Source organism: Misgurnus anguillicaudatus, chromosome 3, assembly GCF_027580225.2.
Source record: "Misgurnus anguillicaudatus chromosome 3, ASM2758022v2, whole genome shotgun sequence".
NCBI lineage: Eukaryota > Metazoa > Chordata > Actinopteri > Cypriniformes > Cobitidae > Misgurnus > Misgurnus anguillicaudatus.
Window position 1 is genome coordinate 27,042,680 of NC_073339.2, and position 17,454 is coordinate 27,060,133.

General features: G+C 38.3%; 1 protein-coding gene across 2 annotated transcripts in view; it reads right to left on the reverse strand.

Moving 5' to 3' along the window:
* Positions 1-17,074, reverse strand: part of chst10 (carbohydrate sulfotransferase 10) — a 57,071-nt gene extending 39,997 nt beyond the window's left edge. Inside the window, exon 1 of one of the 2 annotated variants that reach the window (XM_073863711.1) lies at positions 16,899-17,074. In XM_073863711.1, coding sequence (XP_073719812.1) covers positions 16,899-16,921 — 23 coding nt within the window. In that variant the 5' untranslated portion in view covers positions 16,922-17,074. Of the gene's footprint in view, positions 1-13,713; positions 13,945-16,898 lie in introns of those variants that run through there. The other variant, XM_073863713.1, reaches the window with a different exon arrangement.
* Between the last annotated feature and the right edge of the window lie 380 nt (positions 17,075-17,454).

The window sequence follows — 17,454 nt, forward strand, 5'->3', positions numbered from 1 at the left end:
ACACCCACCAAATTTGGTGTAAATACAATAAAGAGATGCAGAGATATAGCCTTAAATAACTTGACCATTAGGGGGCACTGACCAAAAAATAAATTGTGACTCAGGTCTTGATTGTGATGACACCCACCAAATTTGGTGTAAATACGATAAAGAGAGGCAGAGATATAGCTTCAAATCTCTTGACCACTAGGGGGCACCGAAAAGTTTACAAGTCCTCCCAGAACATGTTGCTGATGAATCATACCAAGTTTCATAACAATACGCAATTGCATTTCTGAAATACTTGAACTTAAAAAAAATTCAAAATGGCCGACACACAAAATGGCCGACCAAAAACCATTTGGTATCGTTTGACTCACCATGCCTCACGAAATCTAACAAGACCAGTCTCATAATTTTACATTCAAATTTGCAGTAGTTATAAGCAAAAATAGACATTTTTTATATCTCGTGACCAGTAGGGGGCAGTGTGACGAAATGGTGCATGCACCCTCAGGTCATCACTGTTATGACATATACCAAGTCTCATATTAATACGCAAAAGTTTTGCGAAGATACAGGCTCAAACACATTTTGGCGTGCTCGCCCTCGCATTCTTTGATGCGTTATACGACAACGGATAGGTCTACCGAAAAGCTTTTGATAACTTTTTGTCTGGAGTGTCTCTAGATGATGCCTACCAAAAATCAAGCCAATCACTCGAGCGCTCTAGGAGGAGTTCGAAAAAGTAGGTGTTCAATATAATTCAAAATGGCCGACAGGAAGTAGGTTTGACTCAGACATATTTGGTACAGTCGGACTCAGCACGAGCCAAGGAATCAATAGAGTGAAGTCTTATGTCAGTGTGGCAATTTAATCAAATGCTATAAAGATTTTAAACAATTTCTTTACATATCCTGACCACTAGGTGGCGCCGTCCTAAAGATTTATATGTGCGCTCAGAACATGTCTCTGATGAACCATGCCAAATTTCGTAGCAATACGCCATTCTGTTTGTGAAATACTGAACTTAATGGGAAAATTCAAAATGGCCGACACCCAAAATGGCCGACCGAAAACCGTTTGATATCGTTTGACTCGGCATGCCTCAAGGAATCTAACAAGACCAACTTCATGATTTTAGACTCAAGTTTGAAGTAGTTATAAGCAAAAATAGGCATTTTTTGAATCTCGTGACCACTAGGTGGCGCTGTGACGAAATGTTGCAGGCACCCTCAGGTCATGACTGTAATGACATATACCAAGTTTCGTGTCGATACACCAAAGTGTTGCGAAGATACGGCCTCACGTCCGTTTTGGCGTGCTCGCCGCCGTATATGTTGTCACGGTATACGAGAACGCATTGGTCTATCAAAAAGCTTTTGATAACTTTTTGTCAGGGGTGTCTCTAGATGCTAGATACCAAAGGACATGCAAATCGGACAAACGCTCTAGGAGGAGTTCGAAAAAGTAGGTTTTACGGAAAATTCAAAATGGCGGAAAGATGTGCATGACACAAATGACATTAATGTGTGCATTTGAATCAACATGAGCCAAGGATTCAGAGGAAACAAGAATTTCGTTTCTAGGACTGATGGGTCAGAAGTTATGAGCATGAACATAAGTGGATTTTTGGACTGTTGGTGGCGCTAGAGGGTTTGAGTCAGACACACCAAAGTTGCTATAGTAACTTCTGAGACTGTCCTCTACATGTGTGCCAAATTTCATAACTTTCCTACGTACGGTTCTATGGGCTGCCATTGACTTCAATGGCGGAAGAACAAGAAGCAGAATAATAATAATAAGAAAACTAACAATAACAATAGGTGTCTACGCCACTTCGTGGCTTGACCCCTAATAATAATAATAATAATAAGAAAACTAACAATAACAATAGGGTTCTACGCCCCTTCGGGGCTTGACCCCTAATAAGAAAACTAACAATAACAATAGGGTTCTACGCCCCTTCGGGGCTTGACCCCTAATAATAAGAAAACTAACAATAACAATAGGGTTCTACGCCCCTTCGGGGCTTGACCCCTAAATATAGCTGCAAGCAGCAATGCCGGGGTCAAGCCGAAAAGGGCACAAAAGGATTTAAAATTGAGATTGGATAAGCAGATTGAAGAACCTAGGTAAACCTAATTATTTTAGATGAAAAAACAAAAAAGTTATCAACAAAAATAATCTAAGTTCTTGTCTTCTGCAATCGTCCTTTTGTTATTGACAATCATGGAACATTAGAGCACTGAAGGACATGTGAGTGGTGTTTGCAGTGGCAAAACATGGGTCACATTATGTTATAACAAGTTTAATTAGTAAAAAAAGAGACCATCCCCGTGTCTCTATGATGTTCTGATGCAGAGATATAGCTTTTGCAAAAACGGTTAATAAGGTATTCTCAATGGTTGCTAGGGAGTGAATTGGCAAACACCAGTGATCATAGTCAAAGCCATGAAAGGAATAATCCATGATGACTCATGGTTTTAGATGTGTTGTTGCAGTAGTTTAAGGCAAAAATGCCATATTTCCATCTCAGAACCATTAGGTGGCGCAATGACAAAATTGTGCATGCAACATCAGGTCAAGATTGTGTTACATCTAGCTACTTTTATGACTATACACTTTAGTTTAGTGAAGAAACAGTTGTATGACCATAGGACTGACTTGATATCAAAGATTTTGTTCAATTATAAGGCCATCTAGTGGTGCAAGCATACAATTTTTTTTGTGTGGTCTCAGAATGTGCTCATGCATCAGCGTATCAAATCTGGTGTAAAAATCTCATTTTGTTGCAGAGTTATAACCATTTATGTGTAAAAAACACCAAATTAAAAGGTAATTTTTCGTTTTTTGCAATTTTCGGCAATTTCTGATGGAAATTTTAATATAACGCCAATAGAACTTTTTGTTCAGAAGGTAAGGTTAGTTTCTTCCTATGGTATTTTCGAGTCGATCGGAAAAACGCTCGCGGAGATATTCACGCGTGTTTTTTAAGCGCTATTTTGCTGCGCAGGGTTAACCGTAAGGCGAATTCTGGCAAGTTTGGTATCGTTGGACTCGGCAACTATTCAAAACTCCAAGGAAACAAGTCCCGTGACAATACATTGACCGCAGCCAAAGTTATAGGCGTGTAATACATTAATCTGACCACTAGGTGGCGCTGCGACGAAACTTTGCATGCACCCTCAGTTCCTGACTGGCATCACAAGTACCAAGTGTCATGTCAATAGGCCTGAGTTTGACGAAGATACAGCCTAAAATCAGTTTTTTTGCACTCTATGTAAAATTTGTTAAGGCGGTATACGACAACCGATTGCTGTATCGAAATTCTTTTGATAACTTTTTGCCATGAGTGTCTCTAGATGCTACGTGCCGATTTTCGTGGCAATCGGACAAAAGCTCTAGGACGAGTTCGAAAAAGTAGGTTTTACGAATAATTCAAAATAGTGGAAAAATTTTCATGACGGAAAATGACGTCATAGGATCCTTTCGAATCGTCTTGAGCCAAGGAATCAGAGGAAACGAGAATTGTGTTTCTAGGACATACGGACCAGAAGTTATAAGCAAAAACATAAGTGCAACTTTGGACTGTTGGTGGCGCTAGCGGGTTAGACATAGAGACTCCAAATTTGCCTTGGGGACACACTGGAGTGTCCTTTATCAGTGTGCCAAATTTCATAACTTTCCTACGTACGGTTCTATGGGCTGCCATAGACCGCAATGGCGGAAGAAGAATAACTAATAATAATTGTAAAAAGAAAACTAACAAATACAATAGGGGTCTTCGCCCCTTCGGGGCTTGACCCCTAAATATAGCTGCAAGCAGCGATACCGGGGTCAAGCCAAACATGGCAAAAAATGATTCATACGTGATGACTGTCATGATTTAAGATCTAAGTTTGCATTACTTTAGGAAAAAGATAGCAATTTTTTCGTATCTTGAGACCACTAGGTGGCGAAACAATAGATAGTGCCTCAGGGCATGACTGTGATGACACATACCAAATTTAGTGTAAATACAATAAAGCGATACAGAGATATAGCCTTAAATGACTTGACCACTAGGGGGCACTGACCAAACAATAAATTATGACTCAGGTCTTGATTGTGATGACACCCACCAAATTTGGTGTAAATACGATAAAGAGATGCAGAGATATAGCTTCAAATCTCTTGACCACTAGGGGCGCCGAAAAGTTTACAAGTCCTCTCTGAACATGTTGCTGATGAACCATACCAAGTTTCATAACAATACGCAATTGCGTTTCTGAAATACTTGAACTTAAAGAAAAATTTCAAAATGGCCGACACACAAAATGGCCCACCAAAAACCATTTGGTATCGTTTGACTCGGCATGCCTCACGAAATCTAACAAGACCAGTCTCATAATTTTACATTCAAGTTTGCAGTAGTTATAAGCCAAAATAGACATATTTTATATCTCGTGACCAGTAGGGGGTGCTGTGACGAAACGGTGCATGCACCCTCAGGTCATCACTGTTATGACATATACCAAGTCTCATATTAATACACAAAAGTTTTGCGAAGATACAGGCTCAAACACATTTTGGCGTGCTCGCCCTCGCATTCTTTTATGCGTTATACGACAACAGATAGGTCTACCGAAAAGCTTTTGATAACTTTTTGTCTAGAATGTCTCTAGATGATGCATACCAAAAATCAAGCAAATCACACGAGCGCTCTAGGAGGAGTTCCAAAAAGTAGGTGTTCAATATAATTCAAAATGGCCGACAGGAAGTAGGTTTGACTCAGACATATTTGGTACAGTCGGACTCAGCATGAGCCAAGGAATCAATAGAGTGAATTCTTATGTCATAGTGGCAATTTAATCAAATGATATAAAGATTTTGAACAATTTATTTACATATCCTGACCACTAGGTGGCGCTGTCCTAAAGATTTATATGTGCTCTCAGAACATGTCACTGATGAACCATGCCAAATTTCGTAGCGATACGCCATTCTGTTTGTAAAATACTGAACTTAATGAGAAAATTCAAAATGGCCGACACCCAAAATGGCCGACCGAAAACCGTTTGGTATCGTTTGACTCGGCATGCCTCAAGGAATCAAACAAGACCACCTTCAAGATTTTAGACTCAAGTTTGAAGTAGTTATAAGCGAAAATAGGCATTTTTCGAATCTCGTGACCACTAGGTGGCGCTGTGACGAAACGTTGCAGGCACCCTCAGGTCATGACTTTTATGACATATACCAAGTTTCGTGTCGATACAATAAAGTTTTGCGAAGATAGGGCCTCACGTCCGTTTTGGCGTGCTCGCCGCCATATATGTTGTCAATTTATATGAGAACGCATTGGTCTATCAAAAAGCTTTTGATAACTTTTTGTCTTGGGTGTCTCTAGATGCTACATACCAAAGGACATGCAAATCGGACAAACGGTCTAGGAGGAGTTCGAAAAAGTAGGTTTTACGAAAAATTCAAAATGGCGGAAAGATGTGCATGACACAAATGACATCAATGTGTGCATTTGAATCATCATGAGCAAAGGATTCAGAGGAAACAAGAATTTAGTTTCTAGGACTCACAAGTCAGAAGTTATGAGCATGAACATAAGTGGATTTTTGGACTGTTGGTGGCGCTAGAGGGTTTGAGTCAGACACACCATTGTTGCTATAGTAACTTCTGAGACTGTCCTCTACATGTGTGCCAAATTTCATAACTTTCCTACGTACGGTTCTATGGGCTGCCATTGACTTTCGGCGGAAGAACGAGGAAGAAAAATAATAATAATAATAAATATAGCTGCAAGCAGCGATACCGGGGTCAAGCCAAACATGGCAAAAAATGATTCATACCTGATGACTGTCATGATTTAAGATCTAAGTTTGCATTAGTTTTACGAAAAAAATAGCAATTTTTTTGTAACTTGAGACCACTAGGTGGCGCTGTGTCGAAACAATAGATGGTGCCTCAGCTCATGACTGTGATGACACATACCAAATTTAGTGTAAATACGATAAAGCGATACAGAGATATAGCCTTAAATGACTTGACCACTAGGGGGCACTGACCAAAAAATAAATTGTGACTCAGGTCTTGATTGTGATGACACCCACCAAATTTGGTGTAAATACGATAAAGAGATGCAGAGATATAGCCTCAAATCTCTTGACCACTAGGGGGCGGCGAAAAGTTTACAAGCCCTCTCAGAACATGTTGCTGATGAACCATACCAAGTTTCATAACAATAAGCAATTGCGTTTCTGAAATACTTGAACTTAAAGAAAAAATTGAAAATGGCCGACACACAAAATGGCCGACCAAAAACCATTTGGTATCGTTTGACTCGGCATGCCTCACCAAATCTAACAAGACCACTCTAATAACTTTACATTTAAGTTTGCAGTAGTTATAAGCAAAAATAGACATTATTTATATCTCGTGACCACTAGGGGGCACTGTGACGAAACGGTGCATGCACCCTCACGTCATCACTGTTATGACATATACCAAGTTTCATATCAATACGCAAAAGTTTTGCAAAGATACAGGCTCAAACACATTTTGGCGTGTTCGCCCTCGCATTCTTTGATGTGTTATACGACAACGGATAGGTCTACCAAAAAGCTTTTGATAACTTTTTGTCTGGAGTGTCTCTAGATGATGCATACCAAAAATCAAGCCAATCACACGAGCGCTCTGGGAGGAGTTCGAAAAAGTAGGTGTTCAATATAATTCAAAATGGCCGACAGGAAGTAGGTTTGACTCGGACATATTTGGTACAGTCGGACTCAGCACGAGCCAAGGAATCAATAGAGTGAAGTCTCATGTCTGTGTGGCAATCTAATCAGATGATATAAAGATTTTAAACAATTTCTTTACATATCCTGACCACTAGGTGGCGCCGTCCTAAAGATTTATAGGTGCGCTCAGAACATGTCACTGATGAACCATGCCAAATTTCGTAGCGATACGCCATTCTGTTTGTGAAATACTGAACTTAATAAGAAAATTCAAAATGGCCGACACCCAAAATGGCCGACCGAAAACCGTTTGGTATCGTTTGACTCGGCATGCCTCAAGGAATCTAACAAGACCACCTTCATGATTTTAGACTCAAGTTTGAAGTAGTTATAAGCGAAAATAGGCATTTTTCGAATCTCGTGACCACTAGGTGGCGCTGTGACGAAACGTTGCAGGCACCCTCAGGTCAAGACTGTAATGACATATACCAAGTTTCGTGTCGATACACCAAAGTGTTGCGAAGATATGGCCTCACGTCCGTTTTGGCGTGGACGCCGCCGTATATGTTGTCACGGTATACGAGAACGCATTGGTCTATCAAAAAGCTTTTGATAACTTTTTCTCTGGGGTATCTCTAGATGCTAGATACCAAAGGACATGCAAATCGGACAAACGCTCTAGGAGGAGTTCGAAAAAGTAGGTTTTACGGAAAATTCAAAATGGCGGAAAGATGTGCATGACACAAATGACATCAATGTGTGCAATTGAATCAACATGAGCCAAGGATTCAGAGGAAACAAGAATTTAGTTTCTAGGACTCACGGGTCAGAAGTTATGAGCATGAACATAAGTGGATTTTTGGACTGTTGGTGGCGCTAGAGGGTTTGAGTCAGACACACCAATGTTGCTATAGTAACTTCTGAGACTGTCCTCTACATGTGTGCCAAATTTCATAACTTTCCTACGTACGGTTCTATGGGCTGCCATTGACTTCAATGGCGGAAGAGGAAACTTAATAATAATAATAAGAAAACTAACAATAACAATAGGGTTCTACGCCCCTTCGGGGCTTGACCCCTAATAATATAGCTGCAAGCAGCGATACCGGGGTCAAGCCAAACATGGAAAAAAATGATTCATACGTGATGACTGTCATGATTTAAGATCTAAGTTTGCATTAGTTTTAGGAAAAAAATATAAATTTTTTTGTATCTTGAGACCACTAGGGGGCGCTGTGCCAAAACAATAGATGGTGCCTCAGGGAATGACTGTGATGACACATACCAAATTTAGTGTAAATACAATAAAGCGATACAGAGATATAGCCTTAGATGGCTTGACCACTAGGGGGCACTGACCAAACAATAAATTGTGACTCAGGTCTTGATTGTGATGACACCCACCAAATTTGGTGTAAATACGATAAAGAGATGCAGAGATATAGCTTCAAATCTCTTGACCACTAGGGGGCGCCGAAAAGTTTACAAGTCCTCCCGGAACATGTTGCTGATGAACCATACCAAGTTTCATAACAATACGCAATTGCGTTTCTGAAATACTTGAACTTAAAGAAAAAATTCAAAATGGCCGACACACAAAATGGCCGACCAAAAACCATTTGGTATCGTTTGACTCGGCACGCCTCACGAAATCTAACAAGACCAGTCTCATAATTTTACATTCAAGTTTGCAGTAGTTATAAGCAGAATTAGAAATGTTTAATATCTCATGACCAGTAGGGGGCAGTGTGACGAAATGGTGCATGCACCCTCAGGTCATCACTGTTATGACATATACCAAGTCTCATATTAATACGCAAAAGTTTTGCCAAGATACAGGCTCAAACACATTTTGGCGTGCTCGCCCTCGCATTCTTTGATGCGTTATACGACAACGGATAGGTCTACCGAAAAGCTTTTGATAACTTTTTGTCTAGAGTGTCTCTAGAAGATGCATACCAAAAATCAAGCCAATCAGACGAGCGCTCCAGGAGGAGTTCGAAAAAGTAGGTGTTCAATATAATTCAAAATGGCCGACAGGAAGTAGGTTTGACTCAGATATATTTGGTACAGTTGGACTCAGCATGAGCCAAGGAATCAATAGAGTGAAGTCTTATGTCATAGTGGCAATTTAATCAAATGATATAAAGATTTTAAACAATTTATTTACATATCCTGACCACTAGGTGGCGCTGTCCTAAAGATTTATAGGTTAGCTCAGAACATGTCACTGATGAACCATGCCAAATTTCGTAGCGATACGCCATTCTGTTTGTGAAATACTGAACTAAATGTGAAAATTCAGAATGGCCGACACCCAAAATGGCCGACCGAAAACCGTTTGGTATCGTTTGACTCGGCATGCCTCAAGGAATCTTACAAGACCACCTTCATGATTTTAGACTCAAGTTTGAAGTAGTTATAAGCGAAAATAAGCATTTTTCGAATCTCGTGACCACTAGGTGGCGCTGTGACGAAACGTTGCAGGCACCCTCAGGTCATGACTGTAATGACATATACCAAGTTTCGTGTCGATACAATAAAGTTTTGCGAAGATACGGCCACACGTCCGTTTTGGCGTGCTCGCCGCCATATATGTTGTGAATTTATACGAGAACGCATTGGTCTATCAAAAAGCTTTTGATAACTTTTTGTAATTATTCTTCTAAATATCAATAATCGTCATTAATAATAAAAATAATAATAAGAATATTACAAATTGTCATGCAATTATTAATGTGTCTTTAATCCCACTCTTTAAACTCCCAAATAAAAAAAATTAGTTTCTTTTCACTTCCCCGGTTTCTCTTCTTTGCCATCTTTCGTGTGTCAATGGCGTAAAATGAGGGCGTGGGGGAGGCGGAGACTTGAATTTATATGGGCTTGTTATTCTAATGACGATCGTTTTCAGCCGCGGCATTTATGAAGGGCAGGTATTGCGTACACTAAACACAGTGGCACGAGCCACTAAACACAGTGGCACGAGCCAATGGAAACCGGAAGTGCCACTAAACATAGTGGCACATGCCACTGGCTTCTGTGCGTAAGATGCCATCCCACTTAATGTTAAAACTGCTACTGAAAAAACTCGAGACAGCTAAACTCGACAGAGAATTTCCCTGCGCCTCGTCCATTGTATATAGCAGGAAACGTTATCAGTTTCTTAGAAATACAATGTGTGAGTGTGTGAACTGACTGAAATGCGTGTATCTCACAGTGAATGCGTGAGTCTTGAGAGCCCTGCGAATGTAGACTGTTGTTTCTCCGCGATTAACTTGTCCTTTGGAGACATTGCAGATTGCAATCTTAACGTCCTGCGCACAGATTTGAAATACTTTCACACAAAAGACATGTTTGCCACTTTTTCAGCCGCGTTTAAAAGTTTTGGTGTGTCCAGCCCCTCTTAACACTCTGGGGTCGGCTGCGGCGCGGGCGCCGCCAACTCTTTATTTTTCAATCACTCCGTAAAGAGACTTACATAACTCTGCTGATTTTGGACATACAGATATGATTTATACATCATTTAAAACGTTAAAGTGTCTAGTTTTTTTTCTGTCCACTCCCAATAAAAATAGAATGATGTGCTTTTCGCAAAATTAAGAAAATAAACATGATTCCCGTTTTGTTCTCTCTCCCTCAGTGAAGTCATTTCAGAAACGCGAAATTAACTGTAACTTCACGAATACATGTCATATAAACAAAAGATAAATGTCTACATAATGCTTGGAATGTCAGCTTTTAAATTTTCATATATTTTCATTTGGTGTAAACTGTATGAGAAGTAGGACAGGGACCGTCTCTCTAATGTTACCTGATTATCTGTAATGAGAAGAGATCGCCACGCCCCCGCGCCATTGAAGTGAATGAGCAGAGACATCCATATGCATAACATAACGAGGGGAACACACATAAACAAACAGACGAGTCAGGAAACTCAACGCGGTTTTTGGTATTCTTATAAAATACGCGACTGCAAACAGTACAATCCTTATTTAGTTGTGTCTAAGCGTATATCTCCGCACAGCACGTTTATTAAACACAGGATCACTCGCATGTGCACATAAGTTACTGCTTTCATGAGCAACACGTGAGGTAATGGCGGCGGCTGTAAACAAACATTGAGCAAGTTTATCATGCTTGTCCCTTGTTGTGTTTCTACTATAATGATATAATGATTACAAAAACACAAATAAGAGTCCAAACAACGATAGGCAGTTGTTCTTTTGAGCTTTTTACTGCACACAAACCCTGTGTTCACTTTACCATGATAAGGCTGCTATGGTTTTTAAAAGGTAACTTACACTTATAAAAGGTTTTTAAAAGGTAACTAATAATATATATATATATATATATATATATATATATATATATATATATATATATATATATATATATATATAAAATGTGTGTGTATTTACATTTAAATTGAAAAGTAAACATTCCTGTTGAACATCCCCACAAGGCTCATTATGTGGCTCATTATGCAACCCTTTTGTCTCTCAGCTGTCAATCACTGATTATTCAGGAGCATTCCCGCCTCCACGCATACAGCCTTTCCCAAGCAAAAGTGTCCGAGAAATTGTAACTCAATATCTTGCTTTATGTGAGTGAGTAGGCCGAATGATTTTCACATCATTTTGAAGAAAAAACTCTAGACTACTAGATCCTGTTTTGGAAAGTCTGGGGAAAACATGTTTAGAATTAGTTTTGTGGACTTATATCAGTGACTTAAAATTTTTGCTTTTTCAAAAACCACGCATAAACATTTTTCTCTCAAAAATACAAACATGTACATACATGTTGATTATATGATATTGTAGCCCAGTTTGTGCTGAACGCAGTGTTATGAGACTTTTGCCATTATTATGTTTTAAAGCAACTGAAAAAAGCACAAATGTCAGTGCATGTCAAAACTTCCCCAGGGCCCTAAAAACCCCTTAGACCCCAGAGGGTTAATCATTAAGACAATAGAACCTTTTTGTCGCCTTTTTGTTTTATAGAGTAGATCGAAAGTTGCAGCAACCACGAGGACAGTTGAAAGTGCTGGCAGTGACAGTCAGTCGCGTGCAGGAGTCAGGTTGGTGGCGAGGCACTCACTGTGTTAAAAAAAATACTTCTATAGGTATTATATAAATGTATGTACTTATATTATATAATATGATTGGTTCAGTAACTTCAGTTTAAAATTCATTATCTTTTATTGTTAAGTAAAATAAAGAAAACTATGAAGTATAAAAGAGTTCTATACATACTATATCAATTTATTTATGCATAGGTACTTATAATAATATGATTGGTTCTGTTTAAAATTCATTATCTTTTATTATTAAATAAAATGTAGGGGATAATTCACGGCTAGCCATGCATTAAAGGGTTTTAATGCACGACGTAGAGGCGAAGAACCACCCGACGCGAAGTGCATTAAAACCCTTTATAAAACGGTTAGTTCCAATCCTTGATTCTGATTGGTCAATAGGTGTGCTTTATTCATGATAAAACACTGCTATGACCACTTCACCCAACGGTTCTATTTAATATCACTGCGCCCTTAGCAACACCCTTAGCAACACATAAACATATAATGAGACAAAGTCTGAGAACAGTTTGTTGTTTTTATTTGAGCTTTCATGTTGTTGTTCGCAGTCAGGGACTATTTTTTCTAGCGGAAGGAATGCTTTTATTGATTTAACTTCATGAAAGTTGCACTAATATTTTTTTACTTTAATATTGTGTGGTAACCGTTTTATAAAAGCAATAAGGTACTCGAGGCAAGTGCTGTATCGTGAATAAGTAACGGCTGAAGGGGTTGCAGGCACTCCGCTTCGCGTCGTGCCTAACAACGCCCTTCAGCCGTTACTTATTCACGATACAGCACAGCCTCTCGTACCTTATTGCTTACTTAATGCATGGCTAGCCGTGGATTATCCCGCTTATACCTTGGTTATTTGCCAAGTTAAAGCTGTAATTAATGTTTACAGTGTAATTTTTTAACAGACGGGTAAAAATGACGGTAATTTTCTTAAGTTAAGGCTCATACTCCATCCGCTTTAAATAAAGTAGTGCTGAAATAAAACCTGCGCACTTTAAAGACAGACGCACTTATGTCTCGCTCGCTCGCTCACTCTCTCTGCAAGTGTAACTGTGTTACTATGGTTACCAATGTTTATAGTAGCAGATTAATTTCTAACTGTAATCAAACTGACTGGAACTACCTGTGCATTAAACGGTTTTAATGCACACCTTCCAGCCAATCAGAATCGAGTATTTAAACAGACCATGGTATAAAAATAAATTAAACTATTATTGGATGAACACCACCCCCCCTCCGCCCCGTAACGTCAGACCCCCGTCCCGAATTTCAGCCAATCTCATCTGGTCACCCTAGGTGCATCCCTAGCATAAACGATCTATTTACTTTTCCTTTCGGTGTTTCTTGGCAGTCTGTAAAAAGAAAGCTCCTAATTCTTGTTAAATCTGTTTGTACAGTCTATCGCACAACAGCTTTTTCCCATTTAGACGCGTTTTCGTTGATATCACAATGTACACAAATTCTGCTGCTCTGTCTTTTGTCACCCAGTGGGCGTAACCGCAGTCATTTTCGCCGAAGGTGACGTCACGTGCATACCCTCTACAAACACCTCGATTAACGGGAAATTAATTATTGGAGGGAGTAACTTTAAACGTTGTGCATTAAATTTGAACACTCCTCTAGCTCCGCCACCTTATTGGAGTATTCTACTGTATTGCATAGATGGTCTGAACGCACTGAAAGTCGCAGACTAGGTGGAAGAGCTGAAGTATGCACGGCTAAGAGCCCCCCTAAAAAAATGGCCTAACGATGCTTATGCATCCTGGCTCACCAAAGACCCGAATATGTACTAATGATTGGGGAAACACTCGTGCATTTAAGGGTTAAATTCCAAACATGAATAAATCTGCAATAGCATGTTACAGCAACCAGGCCCACCACTCATTTAGAGTCAAACATTCAAAACAGCCGCACCTTTGTAACTGCAGATCAGAATAAATATTCCGTGTCCTCCTCTGTCATCTTATCGAACGGACCAGAGTTATGTGGGATGTTTATTCCTCAGAAACCGTTCTAGTAGTTATGTGACACTAACCACCGAAGCTTTAAAGCTTGCATAAAAACGAAACATCACACAGTAAGTTAGCCTACATTGTAGTTTCCATGGTAGTTTCTAGTTCTTCATCTTCTTTTTGTTTTTTTAATGGCGGCTGACAACCAACGTAATTAGGAGCATTACCGCCACCTTTTGCTCCGGAGTGTGGAGTATTATATTCTAAACCCTTTCAAGAAATTCTAAGAAAACGTTACTATTTATTTTACTTGCCCATTTTATTACAGATTTAAAATGTACCACCTGGATTCCATTCTTTTTTATTTCTACTATCATACTACTTCTTTTTCTTAATTTTCTTACATTCAAGAATTTCATGAGTTACTGTTTCTTGTACTTTGTGTTCTTTACATAGACAATTTGGATGCTTCCCTAATATTCTGAGTGTACTATTTAAATTGCAATGTCCCAGCAATATTCTGTTATATACAAACTCTTTCCTTGTATTACCAACATGTCTTATTTTTTGACTTACTTTGTAAATTATAAAGGAAGCTTCCCTTTAATTTATAGAAATTAAATATATATATATATATATATATATATATATATATATATATATATATATATATATATATATATATATATATATATATATATATATATATATATATATATATATATACACAATATTTTTGATATTTTAGAAATTTGTAATTCTATTTCTTCTCTCTGCAAAGCTTATTTTGCTAACTTGTCCACATTCTCATTTCCCTTTATTTATTAAAATATCATTTTAAACCAATCTTGAATATTGTAAAACAATATCTTGATAACTGGATTTAAAAGAGCTTAAACTCTTTAAAGCTGAGAGTGAATCAGAACAAATTAAAACTTTTCCAGGTCTATAATCTTCTACCACTGCAAGGACAAAAGTATTGTTATCATTTCAACAGTATATACTGCCAAATAATTGGATATTGGCTTTATACAACTTATTGCCCATTCTGGAACTAAAAAAGCAGCTCCAGTTGTCTCTCGCTCTGGATCTTTTGAGCCATCTGTAAAATATTGAGGGTATTTTTTTCTAAAGAGAATGCTGAAGACATGTCTACTTCTCTTTCTTCTTTCTTAATTTCCAATAAATGTAAACCTATATGGGGAGTTGAATAACTCCACGGTTCATTTTCAGAAATCATCACTTTTGGACTCATCTTAAACCAGTTTACTTCCATCTCTTCTACATACACTTTACTACTCCATCCAAAACTTTTCCTACACAACTTATTTTGTTCCCAACAATTCATTAAAACCATTTTTGTAGGATGATCATCTTTATGACCTTTAAGTTTAGCCCAGTAATTGATCATTAATTGTTTCCTTCTCATTTCCAGAGAAATCTCTCCTGCCAGGACTTGTAAAGAAGGAATGGATGTCGTTTTTACAGCTCCACAACACTGTCTCATAGCTTTGACTTATTTTATCCAGTCTTTCCAACAGGGTTTTTGAAGCCAAACATTATACAACACTGCCATAATCGAACACAGATCTAATCATTGCTACATAAATATTTTTAAAGGGGCAGTAAATCAAAAAATCTATTTTAACTTGATATTCTGTTATATAAGAGGTCAAGAGGTCATCATACTTAAATGAACATCCTGCAAGCGTCAGAACTGAAAACGTCCTATTTACAGAAATATAACAGTTTTTGGCACCAAGCCAAGAAAACGGTTGAAATGTGATGTCAGATTAGAATTTAAACATCTTCTCCATACAACGACCACTTTTGTAGCCTCACCCACCACAGCTTCACACACATGTGGGCCAAGGGCAAAGCAAACCATGCAGTGTCTCAACAATCAGTAAACATGTTTTTAAAGATTGCCAAATGTAACCAAAATGACTTTTAAATACATTTTTCCTAAGAGATTTTTTTTTACGCTGTGATCTGTTATGAGTCCCTATGGAAACGGAGTGTTCGGTTGTGGAAGAACTGTCTATGGGAAGAACACAGTCGCTGTATAACCTTAAAGGAATAGTCAATTTTCCTAAAAAAAAATCCAGATAATTTACTCACCACCATGTCATCCAAAATGTTGATGTCTTTCTTGTTCAGTCGAGAAGAAATTATGTTTTTTGAGGAAAACATTGCAGGATTTTTCTCATTTTAATGGACTTTAATAGACACCAACAATTAATACTTAACTCAACACTTAACAGTTTTTTTCAACAGAGTTTCAAAGGACTATAAACGATCCCAAACGAGGCATAAGGGTCTTATCTAGCGAAACGATTGTCATTTGTGACAAGAAAAATAAAAAATATGCACCGAATGTCCAGCGCGACCTCACGTAAATGCGTAGTGACGTAGGGAGGTCACGTGTTACATATATAAAACGCACATTTACGGATAATTTTAAACAATAAACTGACAAAAAGACATGAATTAGTATCATTCCACATACAACAACGTCGGAACGGTCCTCTTTCAACACACTTGTAAACTAGGGTTGCCACCCATGTCTGATAAAAAACCTGGACATATAGATGACCCGGCCAATTGGTTTGCTCACAAGCCCCCCCCCCCCCCCCCCAATAGCATAATATTTCTATAGGCCTATGCAATTATTGGCAAAACTTTACAATTCTCTTTTTTTTTCAATTCTTATTTTTTAACATTAGTTAATGTATTAACTAACATGAACTAACCGTGAGCAGTACACTTGTTTCTGTATTTGTTAATCTTTAATAACGTTAGTAAATAAAAATACTGTTCATGGTTTATTCATGTTAGTTCACAGTGCATTAACTAATGTTAACAAGATTTAAATAAATGTATTATTAACATTAACAAAGATAAAAAATTGCTTTATGCTATAAGTGCAGTTTATTATTAGTTCATGTGTTAACTAATGAACCTTATTGTAAAGTGTTACCTAATTGTTTGTTCATTATGTTAAAATATGTAAATCAGGTTTACAATTGATTAAAGCTGCTTATACTATTTATGTAAACTGTTTTTATTTATATTCCATTGCAACTTTAAACAGGTCTAAAAAGCAACTAGCAAATATGCACATGAAATTAAACTTGTTGAACTCACCTCAACATGTATTTTACAATCATTTAACCCGCCATGGGAAAAGCTGAAGTCACTGTTACAAACTCTACACCATGCAAGATTTTAACTCTTTTAAGACAGGGATACACTTTCGTGTAGTCTGGTGTAAAATGTGTCTTATATTTTCGCTTTTGGGGCACTCTCCTTCTGCCATGGCGCTCCTGTTTCTAGATACACTGATTAGTTTGGTTGGGGGGAAGAGATAAAAGCCCGCCCACACTGACAATTGATTGGTTGATGTCCTGAAACAGGCCAATCAGGAAGCTCTCTGTCTTACATGCGCTAAATAAGGCAAACACACACACAGACGCAAGGGCTGTTTCTCAATATGCGTTCTTCAGCGATCTGGCGTCCTCGTGTCCTCGCTCTACGTCATCATTAACGGTCGAAGTTCATTCCAATTCTCAAGAACGCAAGGACAGAGGACGCATGAAAATACCCGGATGTGTTCTTGATATCGAGGATGCATCGAGTGCAGACTTGCTGAAATCACTTTACGCCCCAGAAGTCATTGCGGCAAAACTTCCGAGTTCGTTCT